Raw genomic sequence first — 27,121 nt, forward strand, 5'->3', positions numbered from 1 at the left:
AGGTTGCCTGCTTCTCAGTGGGAAGTGGACCTTGTCCTCCAGTCATAAATCAAACCCAGCCATCCTCGGGCCTCCTCCCTCATTAGAGATGTTTATTGGAGATTGTGTTTATTCGGCTGTCACGGCGAGAAAACGCGGTGACATAATTACCTCTGACCAGAGTCCTCGCCCTGCGCTTAGGGCGAGCCAGGGACCTCCTCTGTTGCCTTCTCACTCCGGTGCCTTCCTCGATCGGAGGATGTATGTGGTGGGTCTTTTTTCCTTCAGATCCTCTCATATAATTTGGATTATTGGAGGGGTTGTTATTCAGATTTCCTCAGGGCCCGGGAGTTTATGTGTTTTAGAATTTGAAAGGAAAACCGAAGGAAATCTAACGCCCCTCTGGGGCAGAAGGGGGCAGCGCGGGAGAGAAGGGAGGAGAGTCTCTCGCTGCGCAAAGTTTCCAGTCGGTGGGGCCGTGGCACGAGCGGTCTGGACTCCACTCGCGCCTGGGGAGTGGGGCGCTGACCCGGAGGGATGGATGAGGATATTGGTGGTGGGGTCTGTTGCTTCACTTTTCATTAGCACTCCCCTCTAGAGGAATTGGAGGCTTCATGGCCCCCGACTGAGGGCTCTTAAATTCTCCCCGCCGAACTCGGAAGAGGCAACCCTCACCTCCTCCCCCGCCCCTTGGTCCCCTGGCTGCCCCGGGGCATTGGTTTTCCCCGCTCCCCAGGTTTGTAAGTCACCATATGTGAGGCTGACTTAGGACATGATGAAAAGCGCCGAATTGTTCTCTAATTGAAAATACATTTTTTTTTCCCTCGGAGAGCACGCGCTGACAAAATATCTGGGATCCCAGCTTTTGATCCCTTGCTTGCCGCCTCTGTTCTTCAGTCGCTAATAAAACTCGCATTGAGCCCCTTAGTGCCTTGATTAACAGAAAGATTAACTCTTTCTGGTGTTGGGAACAGCTTGTCCCAATCAATGTCATTTTAAAAGCCTCGCCAGGATGTTCTTAGCTCTGGTTCCCCGGCTGCTGGAGCGAGCCAGCCATGACATTTGCTCCCTCCTGCTCCTCAGCCCCAAAGCCCCCAGTTCCTAGCCGGCGGGTTCCTAGCTCCAAGACTGGACAAATTGCAGAACTCGGTCCGATCTTTGGAAGAGGCAGCTGTTTAGAGAGCAAATCTCTAGGGAGAAGGGACTGAGGTGGCCTTGGCGTGCTTTTCGTTTTGCAGCTGAACTCTAGCCTTTTGGGGGCAGAGGTAACGGGGAAAGGAGAGTTGAGGGATCCACCCAAGGTGAGAAATGGAAAGCAGACTTTCCTAGGTGGGAACCCTATTTGCAAGAATCCGAAAGTGCTTCTGTTTTCAAGTGCTCTATATCTAATAAGCTTTAAGCCCTGTCCCTATATAGACAACAGCATGTAAGAGTCCTGGAGGCAGTGTTGAGAGTCAAACCCGCCAGCTTCAAGAAATCTCTTCGCTGGGAGACCCAGCTGGGCAATGTTCCGGGTGTGGGGAGGAAGGGAGCGAGAACCAGAGAAACTCTTGCTGCCCAGTATGAACAGAAAGAGGACCGATCCCAGAGAGCGCCCTAACACACCAACCATTTGGCAGGAGGGGAAGAAGGACTAGAGCACCTGGCTTCCTCCAGCCAAGCGTGGCCACAGCTTGGAGGCGCCGCTGGGAGGGCTCTGGGATCCCCTCGCTTCCCTAAGCTTTAGGCTTGGCCAGACTGCGGGGGAGTGGAAACCCGGCAGGTTGCTGGAGAAAGAAGAAAGGCCTGAAACAAGGGACGCACCCGAACACGGGAGGCTGGGGTGAGAGGCCTTTGCTTTTGGTGAACGTTTGACCGGTTTGTCAGTTCCACTATCCAAGGAACCCATTTTCCCAGGATCCGCAGATAGAGACGTTTGGAGCTTTGCAAAGCGATGCAGGTGTTTGTCGAGACTTTCCTTGAAAAAATGCCAGACTACCATTTCCAGCGCGCCAGCACCTGGCCTGTCAGCTTGGCCCCCTGAAAGCAAGAGTTTGAAAGTTTCGGACCACTGGGTGGGAGATTCTTGGTTTCGAAAATGGGAGCCGAACGTATATCCCCCAGAGTGCTGGGCACTTCTTTGCCTGAACAGAGGCCGTCCCCGGGACCAGGAACTTGATGGGGTGCACACAGGCAAAGGGCTGAGACTAACACTGGTGAGAGGCTCTCTGAGCACTCTCGCAGCTAGCCGCGGTCCCCCAGCATGACTTCCTCGGCACAGACAGCCTCCCGTTACCCTGTGGGACAACAGGGGCAGCCCCTGCGGGAAACCAGGGACAGGCGGGAAAGAGGTCCTCCTCCCGCGCCAGGGGGCGGAGGGGGAAGAGGCGAACCCGGAGTGAAGGGGAAAGGCGACATCAAAACCTAAAGCGCAATTCCCCCACCCTACCCACCCTGGCCTTGAAAGGGCAGCAAGTGGGCCTCGGTCTGGTTGGAAGCTTCAATTAAAATGGCGACCTGCGAGTTGTTTCAATTTTGCGGACATCTCTGGCACCCCGCACCTCCTCTCCATCCCCTCTACGTTGTCCCCATAGCAGGTACTTGGCAGAGGGAGTAAGGATCTGCAAAGAGCAGAATAGCACCCACACCCTCCATGAGACCTGTCCAGAGAGAGTGAGGAAATCTAGCCCTCACCCCCTTCTTCTTAAACTTTGAAAATTCTGCCTCCTTCCGGAGCTGAGTCCCCCCACCCCCAAATATTGACACATTGGAAGCGGCTAAGTCCTTTTTGTTTCTGATTTGTGCAGAGGAGTTTCCAGGAGTCCTTCCCTGAGCCCCCATCCCCACCCAATGACGTCAGTGGCATTCACTCCCGGCTCCTCGCCTCTTCTGATTTTTTGTTAAAACTTTTCTCCGAGGTGAGGTGGGGGTTGAGGGGTGGGAGAAGGAGTTGATTCAAAGAGCCAGTGCCCTGGGGGGAAATAGCAACAAGATTATGGCTGCTTCTTTATGAGGCAAAGCTTAAGAAGGTGCTAATCCACTCGGTCGCTAATTGAGAGGTTGTAAAAATGATATTCGCCTCCAGTTCGGACAAAGTCACTGGTTCTTTTTTCCCCCTTCTCGCTCATGCCCAGTAGCTTTGAGTTTAAGCTCCTTTAATGTTCGCTTGAAAAGTAAACAGGGAAAGAAAGAGAACGCAGACTTGCTGCTCCGGGACCCCAAACCGCTGCCCCAATTCCAGAGATCCTCTGAAAGTCGCGGTCCTACGAAATCTCTCAGGGAGGCAGCGGTCACCCGCACCCAGCGCCACCTCCTTCGCCTCTGGCCTGGGTTTCCCGTGGCGCTGAGTGATTCTGAGCCGCGGAAAAGGGCTGAGTCCAGGCGGAGGAGGTGAGCGGGTTGTACGAACCTAACTCGGGCCGGGGAGGGGGAGGCCCTCTCTCCGACTGAACTCTGCGTAGGCTTCTTCATAGCAACTTGCTGGGTTCTGAGCTGGGCCCAGAGTGCCAGGCCCACACCAGGCCCGGCGGCCCAAGGCAACCTACTGCGGCCTCACGGTTCCGGCTCCCAAGGGGCTTCGGCGGCTGCGCCTGTCAGCGGCCAGTTGAATATGCACAGACTTTATTGACGAGCTCTCACTCGCAGAACTTTTTAGAAGTCAAGAAGAGTTAAGTGTCCCGGCGGCGGCTTCATTTCAGCCTCCTTGCCTCTGCTTTTCCAACTCCATACCCCTTTGCCAAGTTCTGGGGTGTGTCCTGCATCTCAGGCCTTCTCCTTCCGGGCTCCAAGGCCCTCCAGCTCCGAGAGAGCTCAGGACCAGCGCAGGACAAGGCAGCCTGATGATCGCTCCCCTGTCACCTAAACTGCGGGCTCCCAGGGACGCCTTTGGAGTGTACTGAGGTGTATCCTAATCGTCGGGCATTCAACAAACGGACTTCTGGTGTGTGGTCAGAAGAGAAAAACCATTTACTTACTTTCCTCCCGGTTTTCTGGCAACAGCTGAAGGAGAGCTGCCTCCGTGGACTGAGCTGACCAAGGAGGAGTCGTGGTGCGGACACATACCGCACAACACACAACCGGTGGCACACACGACACATGCTGACATACCAACAACGCTGGAGGGGACACACACACACACAGAATCTATTACAGCATTGGTCATCCCCCCTACCCCCGCGCGCCCGGAGCTTCCACCACTCCCCCTCCCCTTTTATCTCCCCCTTGCTTCCCCTCCTCTCGGGAGCCTGGAAAAGCAGCCACACTTAGTCAACAAATGGCACGTGGGAGAAGTTGGTGAGTGTTTGGTGAGGACTCTTCAGGGCTTTTCACAAGAATCCTCTGTACACAAAGTAAGTGGCGTGTTTACTCGGGCCTCTCCAGCCCGGGCTGTGCCTCCGCTCCGCTGCGCACCGCGGCTTCCGAAAGGAGAAAGAAGAGAAGAAAGGGCTGGGAAGCAGGGGTGGGGGAATGGGCAGGCCCAGGAGGCCTGGGTTGGGGAGGCTGCTGGCCTCGCCGAGTTTTCGGCCTGGCGGCCTCCTTCTGGCCTAGGCTTCGACGCGCCTCCACCGCCGGAGTGAAGCTGCGAGGACACAGGGACGCTCCCGCCCCTTTCCTCTTCTTCCTAGAGGCCAGGTGGGCTAGGGAGAGGCCAGCGTTGTGCTCTGCTTCCTGGGGCCCAGGCTGTGATGGGGTAGGGGCGGGAGGGGAGGGTGAACGGGGGCGGGGCGGCAGGCCACCGTTCCCTGGAGTTGGCAAGAAAGGACAACGCAGAGCTGCAGAAACTTGCTCGGTCCGTGGGCTAGGAGTCCCAAAGCCCACTTGGGGTGGGGATAAGGGGGCTCAACTCCCAGCGCAAAGGCCTTCACCCGACCGCTCAAGTTCGCGGCCGCAGTGCTGGCGGTGCTGGTTGCCTGAGCGATCAGAGCCAGGAGATGTCGGCGAGCTCCAGAGCCCCAGCGCTGGGGCCCATCGCCGGGGAGAAGAGCCGGGACCCACCGGCGGAGCCGAAAACAAGTGTATTCATATTCAAACAAACGGACCAATTGCACCAGGCGGGGAGAGGGAGCATCCAATCGGCTGGCGCGAGGCCCCGGCGCTGCTTTGCATAAAGCAATATTTTGTGTGGGAGCGAGCGGTGCATTTGCATGTAGCGGAGTGATTAGTGGGTTTGAAAAGCGAACCGTGGCTCGGCCTCATTTCCCGCTCTGGTTCAGGCGCAGGAGGAAGTGTTTTGCTGGAGGATGATGACAGAGGTCAGGCTTCGCTAATGGGCCAGTGAGGAGCGGTGGAGGCGAGGCCGGGCGCCGGCACACACACATTAACACACTTGAGCCATCACCAATCAGCATAGGTGTGCTGGCTGCAGCCACTTCCCTCACCCACACTCTTTATCTCTCACTCTCCAGCCGCTGACAGCCCATTTTATTGTCAATCTCTGTCTCCTTCCCAGGGATCTGAGAATTGCTCTCATACACCAACCCAGCAGCGTCCGTGGAGAAAACTCTCACAAGAAACTCCTTTAAAACACCGTCATTTCAAACCGTTGTGGTCTTTAAGCAACAACAGAAAAAAAACAAAAAACAAAAAAACAAAAAACACCCAACCAAACAAAACTCTTGACAGGAGCTTTGACAACGAGAGAGGATGCCTCATAAAGGTGAGTCCAATTCTTTCTTCTCGCTTTATTTTTATTGCAGTGTTCAGGCAGGTCTCCCTCTACCTCCCCTCTTCCTTCCTCTCCGGTTGCCGATCCCCTCCCCCATCGCTACGCCAGGAGAGTTGGGCCAGAGAAGTTTCCACGCAGGAGCCCAAACTTTCTACTTCCAGCGAAAGCCCGCGTCGGAGAGCGACCGCCGGCGAGCCAGAGCGGCGCAGAGCTCGGGGCCGGCTGCCGGCTCAGCTCCAGCGATAGCGCGGGTTAAGCTAGCAGGAAGAATCGAGGCTCCAGACGCGGCTGCAGACGCGGCTCCCGGCCCCAGTGTAGCCAAATGCTCCCGGGCTGCGGGAGAAGACGAAGAGGATCTGTGGTACCCAAGGCCCGGGAAGGGCCGCAAAGAACAGCCGCCGCCGCTGCTTTGTCCAGCCCGCGGCCCTGCAAGTGCGCAGAGAGCGGGCGCGCGGAGGGAGCGCCGAGGGAGCCGGCTCGCTACACCGCTGCCCGCCTGCCGGCCCTCCAGCTTTGTGCTGCGCTGGGCTCCGGCGCAGAAAAGCATTTGGTACTCCAGCGCCAAGGGGGCATCATGCCCGCCGCTGCCGAGCGGAGTCGATCGGTAAGGCAGCCACACGCTGGAGGCAGAAACCGCCAGCAAGCGTGAGCCGGGAAGGAAGACACCAGGCCGAGGCGATCCGACGCGCGCTCCGATGGAGCACAGAGCGTAGCCGGAGCACTGTCAGCTTCCATCAAGCCCCCAGGCTCTTTCCTCCAGCTTAACTTGAGCGCGGAGCTCGGACTTGAAAACTCTCTGCTCCTCCGGCTTCCCCCAACACTCTCCCCCGCCCGGCGAAAGCTGGGGTGTTTCAGTCTCCCGGCCCCCAAAGCTCGGTGGGTATTTTTCCTCGTTTTCCTCTGACCTAGTGGCGCTCGGTGTTGCCATTTCAACAAGTTTGGAGCTGGAAAGGTGGTTTGCTTTTTTTGCCTTTTTTGTTTGTTTGTTTGTTTGGTACTTAAAATCCTGATGTTTTTTTCTTTGTGAGGCATTTTAAAAAATCTATATGAAAGCATTGGCTTTCCCCCTAGTCTGATCACATACTCTCCCCAGATAATTAGTCTAAGTAATTCAAGAGTTTTTGGATTCTAAGACCCCAGGAGAAAAGTGTCTTTTCAAAGTTCATAAAGTTGTTGCCTCTTTCCCTGTGCAGATTTTCTCAGTCTCCCTGCGCCATAATAGCCCTGAATTTTAGCAAGTGTAATTGGGGGAAATGGAGTTGAATTTCAAGTGGAATGCTTCTTTTTCGAGTGCTAAACCCTGGCCCTTCAGTCATGAGTGATTTCTAGAAAGTTTAAAAACAAAGTGAAACGTGATTTCTTTCTTTCTTTCTTTTTTCCTCATACTCTCCCAAGCTCTCTAAGCCATTTTGGGTGTTTAACTCGAACTTGAGAAGGTTTGAAAAGAGGGTATAAGCAGAAAATTAAATGAAAAGCAAAGTGCTTGAAAGCCTGGCAAGTTTACTGAGGAGAAATAATAGTTGTTACTGCTGACATTACATTTTTTATAGCCGGTGACCTTTGCATACGTCGGAAGGCAATTTGATTAGTTGTTATCTTATTTGGCCCTAGAGAGTAAAACTTTGTCATCCTAATTGCTAATTATTCTTTGGCTGGGGGCCGGGGGGCGGGAGGACGTAAGCGAGTTCTCCCCTTTACACCAGCTAAGGAGTTTGGGGATGGATTTTGTGAATTAAGTAATTAAAACAACAGAAACATTTGAAAAAAGCTGAAGTTTGTGTTGGGGACAGGGAAGGGGGCATGGCCTAGTGGCCTTGTGGACCAAGGCCTGGGTGACTGAGATTTCTGGAGACTCCTTCATTCTCGATGTGGGTCTTTGGTCGCTCTGATGCTGTACAAAGCCCCAGGCTGGGTTGGGGAGCTTGGGCTGGCTCTTGGGGTTCTTGCTTCTCTGAGAACACTATTGCTTCTAGGTGTCAGTGTGCCCTGTTCCCCCCGGTTGCTTTTAGACTAAGTGTTAACGATTACTTAAGTAATTAGATAGCTTCTTAGCTGAAAGAAGGGTGGGAATGGAGCAGAACCGGAACTTGAAATGCTATATCACCTTCCCAGCTGCTTCGAAAATTAACCAGCCAGGCCTTCAGGGATTGCCTAGAAAAAATTTTTAAATGATATCAAATAGGTAGTAACTGGGATGGGGGCATTGAGTTGTGACTGTACAGTGTGGGTTACAGAGAGAAGTTCAGCAAGTTTTACCCCTCCATGGGAAATTTCACTCCCTCTCTCTCCACCTGCTACCTTTTGCAGCTTGAGTCCCACATTTGTGTTGGGGGATCCAGTGGGGGGGGGGGGGGATTCTGGTTAGAGTTGGTGTTTCTGTCCGTTGGGGCATGACTATGGATGTGGGAACTGAGAGACAAGAGGGAGGCATTAGAGAGCCAGCCTAGCTAGGGGTAACTAAGTAGCCCTCTGCTGTAGCTAATATTTACCAGGCCACAATTGGATGCTGAGAAAAAAGTCCTCATCTTTGGTTTGTTTTTGTGAATCTAAGCTGCCTCCCAACTAGTTAAAAAAAATTATACCACAAACGGCCTTGAAGAGAAAAATGTGCTTCTTGGGATTCTTTGCTTGTAGGCAGGCAAAATTAATAATCATTGCAGGAAAAAGAATGATATTTTTAAAAAACAGAAAGAAGTGATGCTGTGACTATTTTGTTATTTTACTTTTTTTTTTTGCAAACCTCTTGAATGGGCTCTTTATTGTAACTCTCCCTTCCCAATTGAGCTCCCCACCGTGCCGTTGTATCTTTTTACAGCCCCTAACAACTCACACCAGTAACACAATTACCTCTAGATATTTATAACAAGAAATTACTTTTCTATTTTCTGCACTCCCCCCTGTCTCAGGAACCTTCTTCTTATGGAAAGGTGGGGGGGGGGTGGAAGGCAAGACTTGGGGGACCCACCTTGGGTCAGGACTGAAGCAAGAGAAGCATCCCTCTGTTCCCTTTGTGAGTTGGTGAGTTGTTGGTACGTTTGGTTGGAAGCTGTGTTGCTGGTTAGGGAGTCTCGGTTTTGCTCTTTGGGTTTGGGAGAGCCAGAGAATAGAAGCCATTGTTCGCTGTCTGTAGGCTTTGTCGACCACGCTCACCCCCTCCTGTTCGTACTTTTTAAAGCAGTAAGGCACGGTAGACAGCGTGTGTCACAGTACTGTAAAATGGGGGAAGATCTAAACACCAAAAGAGAAGTTAATCACAATAAGTGAGGCTTGGAAGAAAAAGTTGGGCTCATCACTTGCAAAGTCCCAGGAGGACTGCAAGATAGACGAAGAGGGGGAGGCTGCCCAACAAGCTGTTGGGGGGAGTGAAGGATAAAGGAGTACCCAGAGTTGGCTGCTGGGGGCCTTAGGACAGCTTAGGTGGTGAAATTCCTCACAGAAGGAGGGAGTATTGCCCTGCAGCCCTCCAAACTACTCCAACTTGTGGCCGTAGGCCCCAGGAAGTTCTTGGAGGTCCCCTTTTCTTTACCTTCAAACTTCAGGTATTAGTCACCTTTCTCCCCTAGCTCTGAGCTCTACTATTTTTCTCCTCTGCTCCTTTGGTTTTCCCCTCCCCCCTTTGCTGGTTCTTGATATTTTTGCAAAGTGGGACCCCAACTCCTTAGATTCCCCAATTTCGCAAGCCAGGCCAGAGCAGTCTTGCCCAAGGGATAGAGATTTCTGTGGGAGAGGCCACTGGAAATATGGATCTAATACAGAATGATTGAGTCCTAGATGCACTGTTTTGTCCTGAGAGCGGGACTCAAAGAGCCATCCACCTATGCTTTTGAGCCACAGTTTGACATACCTTTCTCTCCCTCTGTTTTGTCATAGGGGGAAGACTTTAACTAGGGGAGCGCAGATGTGTGAGGCCTTTTATTATAAGAGTGGACAGACATCACGTATTTCAGGCAAGTTCTGCAATGCTGCTTTGGGTTTCAAAACCTTAAGAGTCAAACTATTTCAGAATGCTTCTTCTCTGTGTAGTTCAAATGGAAGAAAAATTTCAAAATCAGGTCACTGTTTCTCCGGATTAGAGGGTTAACTAAAGAATTTGGAATGAATGGATAGGAAATATTGGAGTAATTTATTCGAAGCCCAAAAGGATAGATTTTGCATGCACTGGAGGGCAGAGCTATATGACCCTAAGATCGCCCCAAGCGGTTGAGTGGATCAATTTCTAAAAAAAAGAGTATTCCCCTGTGCTGGCCCCTAGTCTTCCTCGGTGGGAGTTCAGGCCTACCTGGTGCAGCGGCCTAGGATTAACTCCTGTTTTCTTGCTAACAGAGCCCCATATTCGAGCCCCGTGGGATCCCGTGGCCCCCAGCCAGCGCCAGCATGCAGAACAGTAAGTGCCTCAGGTCCTTTGCGGACTTCAGGCTGAAGGCGCGGATCCGCGGGTCAGGGGAGGGCGCAGAGGCTTGCGGCGCCAGCGCTGGCCTGGCCGCCCTGCCCGAGGGAAGAGGCCGGAGACCTGCGCCGGTAGCCCTAGAGGGGAGGATGTTCGCTCTGCTGTTCCAGATCCTGGAAGAGTAGGGGCTGGGCTCTTCAGAACAGCCCGCCCGAGTTTTCGAAGCTGCGGTAGAGAAACCCCATCCCCCCAAATCCTGTAACTCACACCCCCTCCCCGCCCCTGCCCGGGCTCTGACCCCAGGGAGAGGGGCTGGGCTGAACAGGGCGGGGCGAAGGCTTCTCCCGGTGGCGCGACCAGAAGGAGGCCCCTTTGGACTTAGCCAAGACTGAACGTCTCCACCGACAGGGCGGGGTGGGGGGGCTTCCCTCCCCTAGTCACTCTGAGGACAGCTCCTCCCCTCTCTACCCGGGCTGTGGGCCTAGAGGGAAGGGGAGCAGAGCACCCAGGCCTGGAGCACCCGCACCATGGAGCTGATACAGGGCGCCAGCAAGAGCAGGGTTTCCTGGGTCTGCGAAGAGAGCAGAGGCTGCTCCCAGTAACTGGAAAAGCCTTGCCCTGGCGGCCCCAGCTGCATGGGTCCTGGTCTTCCCAGGCCCGAAGTGCCTTTCATCCCCACCCCACCCCCGCTTGCTTTTGTGCCTGCCTTTTTCCCTTGCCAGACCCCTTGGGTCCCCACCCACCTTCCCGCTCAGTCGGTAGGTGCTGGTATGTGGCAGGGCTAGCTTAGAGCTCGGGCCTTGTAACCTCGAGGCCCAGTGAAACCAGGCCCAGTAGAGGTCAGGAGTCCGTACGTGGTTTAAGGATACAACTGTACTGGGAGAGTGGAAGGCCTAGGTCTTTAACCTGCTCTGTCGAAACGCCAAAGACTTAAGATGGTCCTCAGCGCCTGATCCATCTCTTCTGGAGGCGCTGGTCGCCCCCTGGTGCCGCAGGGGATGCTGGGTGCGAAGCTCAGGAAAAGGCACGAAGGTGGTGTAGATTTGTCTTGGGAGCTCAAATTCCCCAACCTCAAGCTCTAGGGTGGGCCCCTGCGCAAAGCCGTGAGCTTTTGCGGCTGCGGCCAGGCCGGCGGGCCCCGAGGGGCGCGGGGTCGCAGGACAGCCCGCAGGGCTTTGTGCTGCTAGTTCCCGGGTGTGCACAAGGCGCAGAGCATCCAAATTGACACCATATGTTTTCTTATTAGATGCTTCGCGGTCGAATTCTAGGCGCATAATCATCGCCACTGGGCGAGAGCGCCAGCGGTCCCTAGGGAAGGGACACAATGATTGAGGCTTAACCTCTGAAGGGGAATTTAGAGCTACGCTTCCTCGCTGCCATTTCGATGCTGGCAGAGGCGCCCGGGCCCTGGCGTCTCCTGGGCCAGCACCCGCCGGTCGTAGCTATGGAGGTAGCAGGCACATTCTTTTTGTGGTGGGGGGAGAAGGAGGGAGGTCTAAGATTAGGCGGACTCACACGCACTGGCATTCGTAGACTGGGAATTGCCTGGCTATGCAGGAAGTTTGGAAAGTCTTGATTTCACTGGGACAGCCTTTCTTTTTTAAATAAAGGCTCCTTCTGCCCAGAGGTGGGCCTCGGCGGCTGGAGCGATAGACAGGAGTTGGGAGGCAAAGGAAGGCAGTAAAGGGAATTTAGAAGAAACCGGAAGCATAGGCTAGGCCTTGCTCAGTTGGAGAAGAGGTGTCCCATCAATGTCCCGTCCTGCGCTTGCCCCGGCCGGAGCCCAGATCTCCCAAACGCCTGTCACTTCTCATAGAGTTGAGGCTCCGGCCCCCCCCTTCAGTTACTCCCCCACCCAGACCCGAGCCTTGGGCTATCCTGAAAACGCGGCTCCCCTCGAAGGGGAAACGAGTGCAGTTCAATCTCGTCTGAGTGATCTACAAATAGGGACGGAAAGGGTCGTTTTATCACGGTCCCGTTTGTCGTGACGATGCAATTTCCCGGAGCGGAGCACTGTCACAAAGTGACAAGGCTGCCACAAGCGCCCCGACTGATCTTTTCAATTAGCCTTCCATGCATGATCCGGAGCGACTTCCGCCTATTTCCAGAAATTAAGCTCAAACTTGACGTGCAGCTAGTTTTATTTTAAAGACAAATGTCAGAGAGGCTCATCATATTTTCCCCCCTCTTCTATATTTGGAGCTTATTTATTGCTAAGAAGCTCAGGCTCCTGGAGTCAATTTATCAGGAGGCTCCAAGGAGAAGAGAGAAGAGAGAAGAGAAGAGCCGAGCAGGGAGCCACATCTTCTCCTGGGAGGGCTGCTCTCTAGAGTCGGGGCTGCAGGTTGGAGATTTTTAAGGAAGTGGAAATTGGGGTTTGGCTTTTATTTGCGAGTCTGCGGTTTCCGAGGAAAGGGCTGCAGAAAGGTGCTCTCTCCCTGGCCCTGTTCTCTAAGATCAGACAATGGAATGAGGTTGTGAGATACAAGATGAAGGAAGGTTGGGGGACACTGATGTGGTCTTTATCTTTTCTGTTTTTTATTTATTATTTATTTTTTGCTAATATCTTTTCTCGGCTGAGGGGAGGGCGGAGTCCAGCAGCTGAAGTAAAGCGAGCAGTAGCGGGTGCGAAGACTGCGGGCTCTCGGCCCTACTTGCGGCAGGCTGACTACTCTGCTTGGAGCCAAGCGGAGGTTCTGACCCTCTTGCCTGCTGTGGAGGCGTGGAGACCTAGACTGGGCTTCACTAGCCACGGATTTGTCGCTCTGGTTCTTCTCTGCTCCTCTCTTTTCCCATCTATTAAAACAAAACAAAACAAACCAAACAATACAAACCCCGATGCTATGCCGCGCCTTCTTCAGAGTTTAGATGGTGACGCAAACGTTTCTGGGAGCGCTGCAGGGCTGTAGGATCCCTGTTCCAACGCTGCAGAGACCTTGGAGATTCAGTATAGGCTCTGTAGAACCCACGGTTTGTGATGACACTTAGAGGGAATCTTTGGGAGGAGATTTTTAGAGCCAGCTGTTTGCACCTTGTGGGTTCAGAGGCTGGCTGGAGTGTTTATGGAGAGGGGCAGTGGGCTGGGAGCACGGAGGGATGGGGTCGGTAGTGGGGTTCATGTGTTCTTGTTCGTTGATGTGTCTGGTGCTTCAGCAGTCCAGTGGGAAGAAGTAGACTGTATTTTGGACTGGGCTGCCCACTGTCCTGCATGGCTGGTGGTCCTGTTGTTGGTGGTTTCTCTGATGGACATCAAGGACCTGATTTCTGAGATTGGCATGGTTTGGCAGGGAACTGAGGATGCATTGTGGTTGTTTTCTTCTTCTTCTTCTCCTTCTTCTTCTTCTTCTTCTTCTTCTTCTTCTTCTTCTTCTTCTTCTTCTTCTTCTTCTTCTTCTTCTTCTTCTTCTCCTTCTCCTCCTCCTCCTCCTCCTCCTTCTCCTCTTCATCCTCCTCTTCTTACTCCTCCTCTTCCTTCTCCTTCTCCTCCTCCTCCTCCTCCTCCTCCTCCTTCTCCTCTTCATCCTCCTCTTCTTACTCCTCCTCTTCCTTCTCCTTCTCCCTTCCTCCTCCCCTCCTCCTTTTACTTCTTCCTGCCCTTCCTCTTCATCTTCCTCTTTTCTCTCCTCTCCTCTCCTCTCCTTTCTTTTCCTCTCCACTCCTTTCCCTTTCTTCAGGTCACAGCGGAGTGAATCAGCTCGGTGGTGTCTTTGTCAACGGGCGGCCACTGCCGGACTCCACCCGGCAGAAGATCGTAGAGCTAGCTCACAGCGGGGCCCGGCCGTGCGACATTTCCCGAATTCTGCAGGTGATCCTCCCGGCGCCGCCCCACTCGCCGCCCCCGCGGTCCTCCACTCTCAGCGCCCTTTCTTCATTTCTTACTGTAAACACTGCTAATTATGGAACCCCACCCTCACCCACCCCAGTCCCCACCCCACTCCCCTACCTTCCCGCTTTCCCCTCTCCTTCCACCATCCTTCCCTATCTCTTTCAACCTGAGTCAGTTACATAAGTTAATCCATCTGCTTAAGAAAAAAATTGCGTGTGAATTTTTTGAAAACCTCTTATCATTTGGTGAGGACATTAATTGTGGTAAGAGTTTATGAACTGTAATGAGCTGAGTTATATAAATGGCACAATTTCATCCCCCTTTCCCCATCCCATGCTTACCTGGGGTTTTAAGAGATTTGTTTGCATTCTTCATTCATGTTCATGAAGAATATATAGATTCAAAAGGCAAATGCCATTTACCCCTCTTTAACTCACATTTGCTCAATTGAGCTTATTTTCAAGGAAAAAAAGTAAAAATTCTGCTCATTTTCCCCTCTGCTCTTTAAAACATAAACACCACTTTTTAAGCAAGATCAGCACAAAAAAAATTAATTTGACTTCCGTTTTGATGCATCTTCAGGCAGTGTTTAGGAAAACAGTTTTTTAAAATTAAAAATTAGTTCAAAATGTTTGAAAGTATCCTCATATTTGTAGTTTTTAGGGCTACAAATGTAATTTTAAGAAAAAAAGCTCTCTACAGTAAGTTCTCGTACCATTGAAGGTATATTTTTGTGTTATAGACCCATGCAGATGCAAAAGTCCAAGTGCTGGACAATCAAAACGTAAGCTTGTCATTGTTTAATGCATACTTAAACAATTTTATTTTTGTCTTGAAATTATTAATAATGTGGTTTTCTGTCCACTTCCCCTATGCAGGTGTCCAACGGATGTGTGAGTAAAATTCTGGGCAGGTATTACGAGACTGGCTCCATCAGACCCAGGGCAATCGGTGGTAGTAAACCGAGAGTAGCGACTCCAGAAGTTGTAAGCAAAATAGCCCAGTATAAGCGGGAGTGCCCGTCCATCTTTGCTTGGGAAATCCGAGACAGATTATTGTCCGAGGGGGTCTGTACCAACGATAACATACCAAGTGTAAGTTCACTGAGAACATTTACCTTACCTGCCCTAAGCTCCACACTCTCCTCTTTGGCACCTCAATCTTTAATTTTTCTTACTCCTTTCTTTCCCAGTGTCTCTCTTTCAATGTCTCTTCCCTGATTTACACACATCTCCTTTGTACCTGGGGATATTAAGTGGAGTGCCCTGACCCTTTTTTTTGACTGTCTGGAAAATGGGAGTCAAGTGTGACATCATTTGCATGCTGTAAACCCAAGGGCGGAGGCACTGGGAAAAAGCACTTGAATCAAGAAGGAAAACAAAAAATAGATTCTAACTTCCTCCAAACACACCTGCCCGAACCTTCTTTCAGATGTTTTACATGCATTTCTGCTCCAATATAAAACCAATAAAATGGAAGAAATCTCCAAACTAAGTTTAAACCTTTTATTGGGAAGTCTTTAAACAAAGCAAAGTAATTGTGTGGATTAGGACATCAGAGACACCTGGCTAAGGTGAAGGCTCCTACTCCCCAAGTCCGGAATTCTCTACCAAACTCAATTTCCATGACCAAAATGATGGCTGTTATTCTTTCCCAGATGTAGGTGTAAATTTGCTCAGTATGATAGAGTGGCTGGGAGCTTTTTAATGTGTTGAGGGTCATTCTTTAAAACTGTGGGAGAACTGAGATGGGGACTTAAGACAGGGTGACTGTGTCTTCAGGAGACCCTACCATTTGGTTTGATTTTGCTTTGATTTGCAGGTATCATCAATAAACAGAGTTCTTCGCAACCTGGCTAGCGAAAAGCAACAGATGGGCGCAGACGGCATGTATGATAAACTAAGGATGTTGAATGGACAGACCGGAAGCTGGGGCACCCGCCCTGGTTGGTATCCCGGGACTTCAGTGCCAGGGCAACCTACACAAGGTAAAACCCAAGTGGCCATCCTCCCAACTCCATATGTGCAGCCCCTTCCTTGCCCCTCCTCCTCTCCCCCAACCTTTTCCTCTACTGGGTTTCTGTGTTTGAGGAATGTCATGGAGAAGTAGATTCCAAGGTCTGGGACATATCAAGTTGCATTGTATATAGGTGGTGTTTGTTGAACCATCGTGTTGGCCTGAGAATATAAAGTTATGTATGTCAGTAGTATGAAGGTGGTGTGTGTGTGTGTGTGTGTGTGTGTGTGTGTGTGTCTTTGTGGATAGGAATATGTGTGTGCATAAGCTCTAGGCATGGTGTCCTATTCAAATTTGACATTAAAATGCACAGGAAGCCCCCTTGCTGTAGAAGTGTGACAAGTTAACACACTGACAGACTGTGAGGTAAACAATTGTATCATTTTGCTTTTTACTACAATTGACAAATTATGTGACTATGAGTAGGGTGTATATGGGAAGGTGAGCAACTGAGATGCTGAGAGGACAGGGCACAGGCAGTGGTGGTCTCCCAGCTGAAACAATCCCACCCTTCTTGCTCCTGCCTTCACCCATCTGGGCCCCCAGTTCTCACCTCTCTGTGGGTGGCAACTGGTTACAAGCGGTGGAGTGAGAAGACTGAGAGTCCGACTGCAGGGTTCGGGTGTGCCTCCTGGGTTGGGAGGAGAGGTGGGACCTGGGACGTCCCAGGATCTGTGAGAACCGATGGAGGAAGAGGGGCGAGTGGTAGAAAGGGGTTCGGTTGGCTTTCCCTTCCCCCCACACACCGAGGTAGTTTGGTCAAGACTAGGAAACAGTTTACTCCGAAGATTAATCGGTATTTGTTGTCCTCGTGACAAGGAGATAATATGCAGGATAATGGGACGTGGCGTCTCACTCCCGGGAGCACAACGGAGCCTGGGGGCTCCGGGCCGGGGGCGGTCGCGCAGGGACAGCTACTGGGTTGCCGGCGCGTCCGTGCACTCTCGGACGAGCTCCGGGTGCCCTGTGCCTCTACCGAGCCGGGCTAGGGAAGGGAAAATCGGTAACAGTATGCGAAATATCTGGTACAAAGGATGCTTCTGTCACTCGCAAGAATTTGTTATGGGAACAATCCTGTCGCTCTGTAATTGCTCATTAGAGAACGTTTTGTTTCTCATTAAGGCGACATGAATAAGCGTCTAGTTGAAGGAGACAGCTGTAGAAATGTTCCACAAGAGACCTCTGGACACGATTCGGCACCAATTGCCAATTAGACATGTCAGTTTTAAGAGCAGAAAACAATATAGGACGGACACTGGGAAGATAGGGAGCAAAGCGCTCGCTTCTTGTTTCCCAGCGCGGTCGCTTGGCCGCCCGAGGCCTCCTGACGCGCGGGGTCTGGCTCCCCTGGGGGACCCCTCCCGCATGGGCCTCGAACCCATGGTCCCCGGGAGTGCATCACGCACACAGGTCCAAGCCCGCTCCTGCCCCTGGTGAGACTAGCCAGTGACCTGGCTGAGTGTGGACAACCCCACCCCCACCTGACCTTTGAAAACTGTGGGATTCCCACGAGCACACACTGGACACACCCAAGCAATGCTCTTCCAACTCTCTCCGGTCCACCCCTCTGTCCCCAGTAATCTGAAGTTCTGCTGGCCCCTCCCTCGCCTAGATTCTGGCAGACTTGGTCCAAGATGTCTTGGGGAGGGCGCAGGACCCAGCGGCCTAGGCCTGGAAGGGTAAGAGCCCCAAACCTCCATTCCTGCCTGGCACGAGGGATCGCGTTTACTTGGGGCACAGGGAATGACACCCCCGCCCCTCCCCTTCAGCTTCCTGGCGCCCAGACAGAAGCCGAGGGCAGCAGCTTCCATTAGAGGTGGCGCCTGAGTCGGGCAGATTTTCGTTCCAGGAGTAGTAGGGCAGGAAGTGAGAACCTAACCACCTGGGCCTGGTAGGGACGCTTAGGGTTGGAGGTGGCGCTAGTTCAGGAGCTCTTAACTTTTAGGCGTCTAGTTGCTAGGGAATTCTGGGTTGTCAACTGCCAATCCCAGACCACCTTCCAAAAAAAACCCACTCGTGCCTTCTCCCGTAGGCTACCTGCCACCGTCCAGGCTCAGTGGGGAGGACGCGTGACGCGAATTGAGCTTAACCCGGTCGTGGATGTGGAGGCCGTGGGCAGGGGGGCGAGCTTCTGCTCACATTCCCGGGGAAATCCTCCTGCCTTTTGACGCTAAGAGGGTCCCCCTCCCTCCCTGGTCCCCTTTCCCAGTCCGGGAAGCTGTTCTTGGGTTTAAAAGAGTCCATTACTCCAAAAGCATAAGGCGAGGTTAGGTCTCAGAGGGAGACAAATATGGTTTCCATCTGATCAACGCCATGCGGCGGTGAATAAAATCGCGACGACGTGGGCTGACAACAACAAGATACAACTCTATCCAGACCCAATTCTCCAGCGATTTGGTGGTTTTAGGGATCACGGAGACACTTTCTTATCTCCTCCCCTCGCCCCCTCCCATACCCAAGCCCTCTATAGGATTTAGTCAGTCTCTCTTTCAACAGATGCTACAATGTTTTGATCCGCGCTCCAGAGCTGAAAAGGTGCCGCAACCGGGTTGCTATCTTTTCTTGCTTGTTTTCCGCCTCACTGATTAAGACACTAAGAAACTAAGGAATGATTTTATTTCCCAGCGTCTCCCACCCCCCTCTCCTTCTTCCAGGAAACAAATCCTATCCCCAGCGTCAGATGGTCCTGGGGCTGGGATAATGGGAGGCGCTTTCACTCGCCTTCTCACGGATTAGGCTGGAAGGTGGACGGCGCCCATTGAAGGCCCCTTCTTTGCGCGGCTCCGAGGGGGCGCCTTTTAAAGAAGATATCTTAATTGTCCGCCACTTACGTCTATCATGTGGGAAATTCGAAATCCAACTTCTAGCTTTATTTTGTTAAAAGGTTTAAGGGTAAAAGTAAATCCACTAAATGAAAAAAAGAAAAAAGGCTCCCAATCTGAGTGACCACTTGTCACTGCTGGACTAAAAGAGTTGCTACTTTTAAAGGAGCAAATTTTCAGTAGCGCCGCCAGTTCGATCTGCGGCGTTATGGAGGAATCTTACAGCCCCGGCTTTCCCCTTGCTAGCTTCTAATTCCACTTTTTTTTTTTTTTAAGGTTTAAAATCAAGTTCCCTTAGCCCGGTTGACTTCTCTCCCTTAAATGTGAGGCTGTAGGCGCGTATCAGCGTATGAGGGGCCCTGCAATAGTGTGTGAGCAACGGAGAGGGAGAGAGAGAGAGAATGAGAATGAATGAATATGAGAATGAATGAATGTGGATATCAATCTCCGTGCTTTAAAATTAGGAGAAGCAAAGTGAAGCAGAGAATGCTACCTCCAGGGGTCTTCTGAGGGAGACCCTGGCAGCTTTGTTTAATTGGCAAGATCTAATGGGCTAGAAAAGGGACTGGGGTGGGGCCTCCACCGATGAGCCTTTCTAGTTGGTCAAAAAGGGCTGTTTCTAGTCTTCCTGATTCAGCGAACCCAAAAATAAAGGCGGGGGGCGCTCTTCACTTCTCCTGAAATGCGCTTCGAAAAGTCTCCCACAAACTTGGGCAGTGAATTAGCAGACACTAGGGCACGAGGGCCTCGCCTTGTCTACTAATCTAGTCCCCCTCCATTATCTCCCTTTTCCTCCTTTTCTCCCTGTCTTGTTCAACCCTCTTGTCTGTTTTCCCTCTGAGCATTCTTTTCTGTCCTTTCTTCTTATACCTTTCTGGGCTCCATTTCTTTCCAGCCCTCCTTCTCTCTCGCTCCTCCCCACCTCCTGCTTCTCTACCTCACCCCGCCCTCTGGTCTTCCTCCTCCGCCTTCCCGCCACCCCCCATCCAGCCCTGGTCCTCATCCACCCTCCCAGCTTCTCTCCATCCCCTGCCCTGGCCCCCCATCCACCCTCCATCCCCCCAGCCCAGCGCCCTAAATAGCACTGAGGCGCCCGCTCTTCGGACAGTGATTAATGATAGCAGAGCAGAGGGGTTAACACACTTCGCTGAAAAGTCTGTTGACTGGGCTTCTTGTAACACAATGTGGCCCGCTGCACGCCTCAAGAGAATCCTTTTGTTGTCCGTGCTCATTGTGGCCTCAAAATTCTGCCCACGAAAAGTTTGCCAACGCTCCTGCCCCAGGAGTTTAATAGTTTCCCTTACTCACGGGCATTGTGTGGCGCTGAAAAAGCAGCCCCTCGCTATTCAAGTGTTGGTGGTCATCTCAATAGATCTCCAAGGGCCCATATGGTGGCCAGTGCCGATGAATCCGCCTGTTTAAATGGAGGAGAAAGTTGGGGTTTTAAAACATTCAAAGTTCCTGAAAAGATCCCACTAGATCCTGTCACAATTCCCTGAACTCTTTGAAGGCGCTGCCTATTGTCTCCAGGGTTATAAATGATATTCCTGGCCAAGTCGATTCCCCACCAAGGCCCTCCTACCCTGCCCGCCCTCGCTACTGGCCAAGTTTTCTAGGATCAGGAGCCTACAGCTCCTATTAATACCCCTCAGGGTCCTCAGGAATCAAGATCGAGGACCCAGCTTACAATGGCCCAGAGGCACAGTCAGGGCATGAATCCTTCCTTTCACACAGGATGTGACCTCACAGGCAAGGTGCAAGGCAGAGACATCTAGCCCAAGTGCACATCTCACCATCCAAGCAGCAAGGGAAAACATAAAACTTTCCCCTGTTTAATGATAGAAATTACATTAAAAGTGGTGGAAATGCCCCTAATTAAAAATGTACCACTTAAATGATATGCCAAGGTTTCAGCTGCAGCATAGCATATTTAGCTAGTTAGTGAACTCGCTACTATTTCTTTTTTTAAAATTACACGTTAAAATTTAAAGAAATCTTACTTTTCTCTGGTGCAAACACATTACCAAAGAATGGACAGTCCTTTATCTAAATATAAAAATTCCATTTTCAGCAATTATAGCCTGTTCTGGTGATGATATAATTACAGCTGTGCTCGTAATAGGTGTCAAGGCGAAGCGCACTCATACAATAGTTGAATAAAACTGCAGAACAATGCGAGCACTTCTAAATTCACAACCTTTAAAATGAAATTGACTGTGCAGAATTCAAATAAAAACTAGATAAATATTTTTTTAAAAAGATTACAAGCTTGGTTTGGTTTCTTAATAGCATTTTCTACAAACCTATCAACATCTAATTGATTAGATAGGAATTACTGATTATAGATCAGCTGAAATCTTGAACATCACTCTTCTATTTTCCCAACACAGCCATAGGTAAATACATTCTGTAGGGAAAGGGAGCTGGGGAGGAATTTGGGGAGTAGGGTTATTTATGAAAGATCATTTTGATGGGAAACTTTGGGAGTCATTTTATCATTCAAAGAACTGCCATTTAGCTTGTGTGTTGTCTAGTCTCATCTTGGTAAAAACAGAGAGAAAGGATATCGTGGTCAGGTAATCAGTGTTGTTTATGTAATTCATTAAAAGAAGGCTGACAGTTACCTTAGAAATGTTTTGTGGAGACTGTCAGAAAATATTGCTCTTGGAGTTTATGACTATATCAGGTCCCTTTTGGAAGGCAGCTATGCCCACCACTGTGCCACCAATGCTGCAGACCCCCTTTGGAAGCTCCAAGTTATTCCAAATTTTTCTTACCGTCCTGTTCTTTTTGTTCCAGATGGCTGCCAGCAACAGGAAGGAGGGGGAGAGAATACCAACTCCATCAGTTCCAATGGAGAAGATTCAGATGAGGCCCAAATGCGACTTCAGCTGAAGCGGAAGCTGCAAAGAAATAGAACATCCTTTACCCAAGAGCAGATTGAGGCCCTGGAGAAAGGTGATGGGATTTTTCAAAGTAGAGAAGCAGTAAATCAAAGCAAATGCCACATCTTCAGTACAAAGAGCTAAATTTAGCCAGGGCCCTTTGCATAGAGGACTGAAAAGGTTTCTTTTTTCTTTCTGTCTCTTTTTCTTCCTCTGGGCATCTTCTCAGTGCGTGTGTGTGTGCGCGCGCGCGCGTGCATGCGTGCATGCATGTTTTCTTTCTTCTTTTCATCTACTAGTAATCCAAAGACTAAAAGTCTGAATTATAAAGGAAAAATGATGATTTGGCTATTTCAGGCCACAGAAGGGTCATTGAATATCTTTACAAAGAAAATTTAACTTAGTTCTGGTGGGAAAGTCCTTCAATGTACAGTCAACACAAATAGGCAAAGTGTTTAAAAAGAAATTGGTTAGAGGTTATGGCAGTGGGGAGGCAGGAACTAGCTTGATCCTGGGCTTGGTTGGCATGTTTTATGTAATTCTGGCACAACATATAAAATCAACTTACTCTTTCAGAGTTTGAGAGAACCCATTATCCAGATGTGTTTGCCCGGGAAAGACTAGCAGCCAAAATAGATCTACCTGAAGCAAGAATACAGGTACCCAGCAGCTATGTGGTTTCATAGTTTGTGATTCATCCCATTTACTTTTTCTGGAGACAAAGGTGCTTCAAAGGAGCACCATTAATTTATGTAAATAGTAACAGTTTCGGTCTGCTGCAGTGTGATTGGGGAAGGGTGGCTGTGGAGGTGCCAACCATGGGGTTGGGCTGGGATCAGGCACTGGGCTAACCTGTTCCATCCCATTTCCAGGTATGGTTTTCTAATAGACGGGCCAAATGGAGAAGAGAGGAAAAACTGAGGAATCAGAGAAGGCAGGCCAGCAACACCCCTAGTCATATTCCTATCAGTAGTAGTTTCAGCACCAGTGTCTACCAACCAATTCCACAACCCACCACACCTGGTAACTTGAAATCCTAATGCTCCAATAAATGTGCTCAAACCTGTTTGCCCTGGGCTCCGGCTCTCACCAGGATAATCTGCTGTGTTCCTCTCCCTCCCTGCAGTTTGCCTCCTTCACATCTGGCTCTATGTTGGGCCGAACAGACACTGCCCTCACCAACACATACAGCGCTCTGCCACCCATGCCCAGTTTCACCATGGCAAATAACCTGCCTATGCAAGTAAGTGATATGGGCTGCTTTCTTTAAGGGGCCCAGCCGAGACTGGGAATGGGTTAAGGCCTGCAACCTCATCAGCTGTTTTGCACCCTTGGGAGCCTTCTCATGACAGGTCATCAGCTTGACCAGTCAAGTCTGAGACAGTCAATCCAATTTCTTTTAGTTGATTGATTGATTGATTGATTCAGGCCTTTTAAAAAACACAAGCAAAACGCCTGACCTGTTCAGTCAAATTGATCTGCCTTTTAACTCGTGTTAGCTTGATAATGTTGGGTGGTAGTGAGGCATGTTTTGGGTGCCAGTGAAACCTGCGCCAGAAAGTGGAAATAATACTGACACATTATGAACAGTAAGGAGTTAGTATTTGTAAAATTTGGGTTTATAGTATGAAATCTATATGTGCATTTTGGGCATGATGTAGGGGTATATGTGATAAACTAGTGAGGAAGAAGAAAATGGATCAGAAATGGGATTCACATTTACACAGTGAGATATACTTCATATGGCAGAAAAGTTAGTTTTCTTTCTACATCTTACAATTAAAAAAAGTTATAGGAAGCGTTTGCTGAAGATGTAGTGTGTCTCGGCTGTTAATTGCGTGACAAGTTTGTGGCACTCCTAGCTGTTTGGAAAGCTTGATGCAATTCATGTGGTGAAATAACCCACTCCTGTTGTTGATTCTGTCCCAAGTATTTACCAGTCTCTGTATGGCTAGACCCTCTACAGGGTTAGTGCTTTCTAATGTAAGTTGTATAAGGCAGATGAAGTGTACTAGACCTTTGTTGCTTGAATGGATTCTTGATGAAAGAAAAAAAAATCTGTCTTCTGGTGGGCCTTCTGCAGCGGCTTTCTGAGGTCTTGTTTGTGCAACAATTAGAGATGCCTGATGGTGTGAGATTGGCCAGCAAGAGCCCCTGCTGGAAACAGTTCTGGGGTTATACAGATTGTTTATTCTCCACTGAACATCCTTTGCCGGATTTCAAATCCAAATAACAACAAATAAATGACAGTCTTCAGACTAATAGAGGAACAGCTAGATAAGCAACTTCAGAGGAATTATTCACATGTTTATTTTTATTGCATCTGGATATTATTGGCCATAGTGCAATTGATGTAAATTAAGGGATTAACAGCCCATTAGTTGGTGTTGCTTAAACTGCCTTGGAATTTTCCAGAAGTCAGGTTGCCTAAGGGAAGTGATTGTAGGAATTAGAAACAAATGCAAGATGAAATTCTGGCAGGGCCCTCAAGGCCTGTTTGCCTCTTTGAACTTGACGTTAGCAGTCATCATCTGACTTTAATAAGGCCACAGAGTGTCTGGTTCAGTTTTATATATTGTAGTAACATCCAGGTTTCTGTGAAGATAACAAAATGTATATATGAGAAAGCAATTAGAATCTATTAAATAGAGAGTGCTATTACCTTAGAGTTGTTTCTTCACACAGGTTAGTAGGTGGGGTCAATTTATTTAAAACATTGACTTTTTAAAATTATTTACTTATGAAGTATAAAGAAAATAGAAATGATCAATGATTTTACTGTTCAGACAAAACTGGTTTTTGAATTTTGGAGTGTGTGTGGGGTGGCCAGTCTAGTCTGTCCATCTGTTCATCTCATTGACCAAAATCCTCAGTCATTTTGCAAAGGGCAGATATCTTCCTCTGAACCTTCTCTCATGTGTCACACTCTCTGAGAACATGAGCATGGAATGTTCAGCATTTCTTCTGTTTGCAGAGCAGAGTAGTTCTATACTCTCTCTTGTTGCTCACATAATGCTTCTATTAATCCATCCCAACTTCGCTGCCCTGGAATAGGCCCACAGGAGCTCAAGAGGGGTCTTGTTCCAACTCTGCATATTTCTTCCTTAGTTAGGAGAAAGGGTTATCTCCTGAACACTACCATTCTGAACACTGAGAGGGTAGCAACACACTTTTCTGGCTACAACTCCATCAGGGCTTTTGGATTTGTTAGGAAGTCACAGTTAATTCTCAGAATGGGAATGTGTTGGTCTTCCCTGACACTTCTGACCTCTTTTACCTGAGGTCATCACAAATCTGCTTCTTCAAAGATTCTTTCATCCCATGAGTCTAGCTGTGAAAGGTTCCTAAGGTCCCTATGCCAAACTTTTCTGGAAGTTCCTCCTTCTGCTCTCTGCCCCAAAGCTTGAGATGTGGAATTTGGAGGTTCACAGGGTTCCCAAATAGATCTAGACTTATAGGGAGAAAGGATATGCTTTAGTGGAAGTCCTCATGCTCTAGGTTCTCAAAGATGCCAGCAGAGGTAAAAGACAACCAGGGACGAAAGTCCTGTCACTCTATAGGTTGTGCCAACTGCTTGGTGTCTGCATTTCTGGTGCTGTAGAAGTTTGATGAACAGGTGCTTTATTCTGGCTGTGGCCAGTGGAAAACCAACCTCGGATCTCTCACACGGAACTCGAGTAGTTTATGTGAAGGCATTGTCATTGACTAGACTTCTTGGCGGAGTTCCTGGGGCGGAGGGAGCCTGGGAATGCGGCTGTGTGATGTGTTTCTCAGTAACCATGGGTTTGCCTTTCTCCTCTCAGCCCCCAGTCCCCAGCCAGACCTCCTCGTACTCCTGCATGCTGCCCACCAGCCCTTCGGTGAACGGGCGGAGCTATGATACCTACACCCCCCCTCACATGCAGACACACATGAACAGTCAGCCCATGGGCACCTCGGGCACCACTTCAACAGGTGAGCCAGCGTCCGCCCTCTGCCGGCTGCAGCGGCGGCCTGTGCAGCTGATCTCCCCACGCCACAGCCACGGTTTACCTACAAAGAAACTCCTGGCCTGTGTCAGGGTGTGTTTAACTCTTCTCTAGCCTTGTCTCTGGGAAAAGTGGCCTAGAAAGGAAAATCTAGTCAGGCAATTAGTAACTTGACACCATATGGACAAAAAAGTGGTCTTTCCTGAAAAACAGAAGTCGTGCACAAGGCCTGAGAGTTTCAGCTTTTGGAGGTAGATTTTTAGCCAAAAGTGTTACAGTGAGGGTCCACTGAGCTGCACTGTGGGTGCTTTCTGGAACACTTCTGAATCTCCTATTCCTCCATGCCTTTCATTGCAGCTAGGCAGTACCACACCAGTCATCCAGAGATGGGTTTATAGGTCACATGCTAAACATACATATCTGTGGAGCCTTTCTCTTTTCTTTTGGGTGGGGGGGACTAGGATTCAATATGTGTATGTAACTTGTTCAGTTTCTGATGGCACGGCTTTTGTTTATTCAAATATGTTTTTAAGTACAGTAAAATATGTTAGAAAGTCGCAGAGATTTAAAAAACCCTATAAATTCATACTGCATGCTTATGTCTTAAGAATATCTACAGTGTCTATTTCTTTCATCCATTTCTAGGACTCATTTCCCCTGGGGTGTCAGTTCCAGTTCAAGTTCCTGGAAGTGAACCTGATATGTCTCAATATTGGCCAAGGTTACAGTAAAAAAAAAAAAAAAAAAAAAAAGGAAATTGTGTTAATTCAGTCAGTCACTGACTATGTGGACACAACAGCTGGATGTTCAGGAAAGAAAGAAAAATGTCTGTTAGAAGCACTTCATTCTGCAACTGTGTCCTGTATTTGGACTTCTGGGGAATGGACTTGAAACAAGGACCTTTGCATATGGAAGGCACAATATCAGTTGGAACAAATCTTCATTTTGGTATCCAAACTTTTATTCATTTTGGTGTATTATTTGTAAATGGGCATTTGTATGTTATAATGAAAAAAAAAAAAGAACAACGTAGACTGGATGGATGTTTGATCTGTGTTGGTCATGAAGTTGTTTAAAGAAAAAAAAAAAAAGGAAACCATGATCAACAAGATTTGCCACGAATTTAAGAGTTTTATCAAGATATATCGAATACTTCTACCCATCTGTTCATAGTTTATGGACTGATGTTCCAAGTTTGTATCATTCCTTTGCATATAATTAAACCTGGAACAACATGCACTAGATTTATGTAAGAAATATCTGTTGGTTTTCCAAAGGTTGTTAACGGATAAGTTTATGTGCAAAAAAGGGTAAGATATAAATTCAAGGAAGAAAAAGTTGATAGCTAAAAGGTAGAGTGTGTCTTCGATATAATCCAATTTGTTTTATGTCAAAATGTAAGTATTTGTCTTCCCTAGAATCCTCAGAATGATTTCTATAATAAAGTTAATTTCATTTATATTTGACAAGAATACTCTATAGATGTTTTATACACATTTTCATGCAATCATACGTTTCTTTTTTGGCCAGCAAAAGTTAATTGTTCTTAGATATAGTTGTATTACTGTTCACAGTCCAATCATTTTGTGCATCT

The 27,121-nt window shown here is 49.3% G+C and overlaps 1 protein-coding gene across 1 annotated transcript; it reads left to right on the forward strand.

Annotated features, from left to right (window-relative positions):
• Nucleotides 1-5,115: 5,115 nt before the first annotated feature.
• On the forward strand, nucleotides 5,116-26,284 carry PAX6 (paired box 6). The gene is given in 17 exon segments (XM_079105154.1): nucleotides 5,116-5,308; nucleotides 5,408-5,614; nucleotides 9,494-9,570; nucleotides 9,947-10,007; nucleotides 12,592-12,639; nucleotides 12,641-12,685; nucleotides 12,687-12,730; nucleotides 13,685-13,815; nucleotides 14,715-14,930; nucleotides 15,658-15,823; nucleotides 21,474-21,632; nucleotides 22,136-22,218; nucleotides 22,432-22,582; nucleotides 22,686-22,687; nucleotides 22,689-22,802; nucleotides 25,363-25,513; nucleotides 26,173-26,284. Coding segments are annotated over 15 exon segments (1,506 nt in total). The 5' UTR covers nucleotides 5,116-5,308; nucleotides 5,408-5,614; nucleotides 9,494-9,521; the 3' UTR covers nucleotides 26,259-26,284.
• Nucleotides 26,285-27,121: the final 837 nt, after the last annotated feature.

This window comes from Sciurus vulgaris (genome assembly GCF_902686455.1).
Source record: "Sciurus vulgaris genome assembly, chromosome: 11".
Taxonomy (NCBI): domain Eukaryota; kingdom Metazoa; phylum Chordata; class Mammalia; order Rodentia; family Sciuridae; genus Sciurus; species Sciurus vulgaris.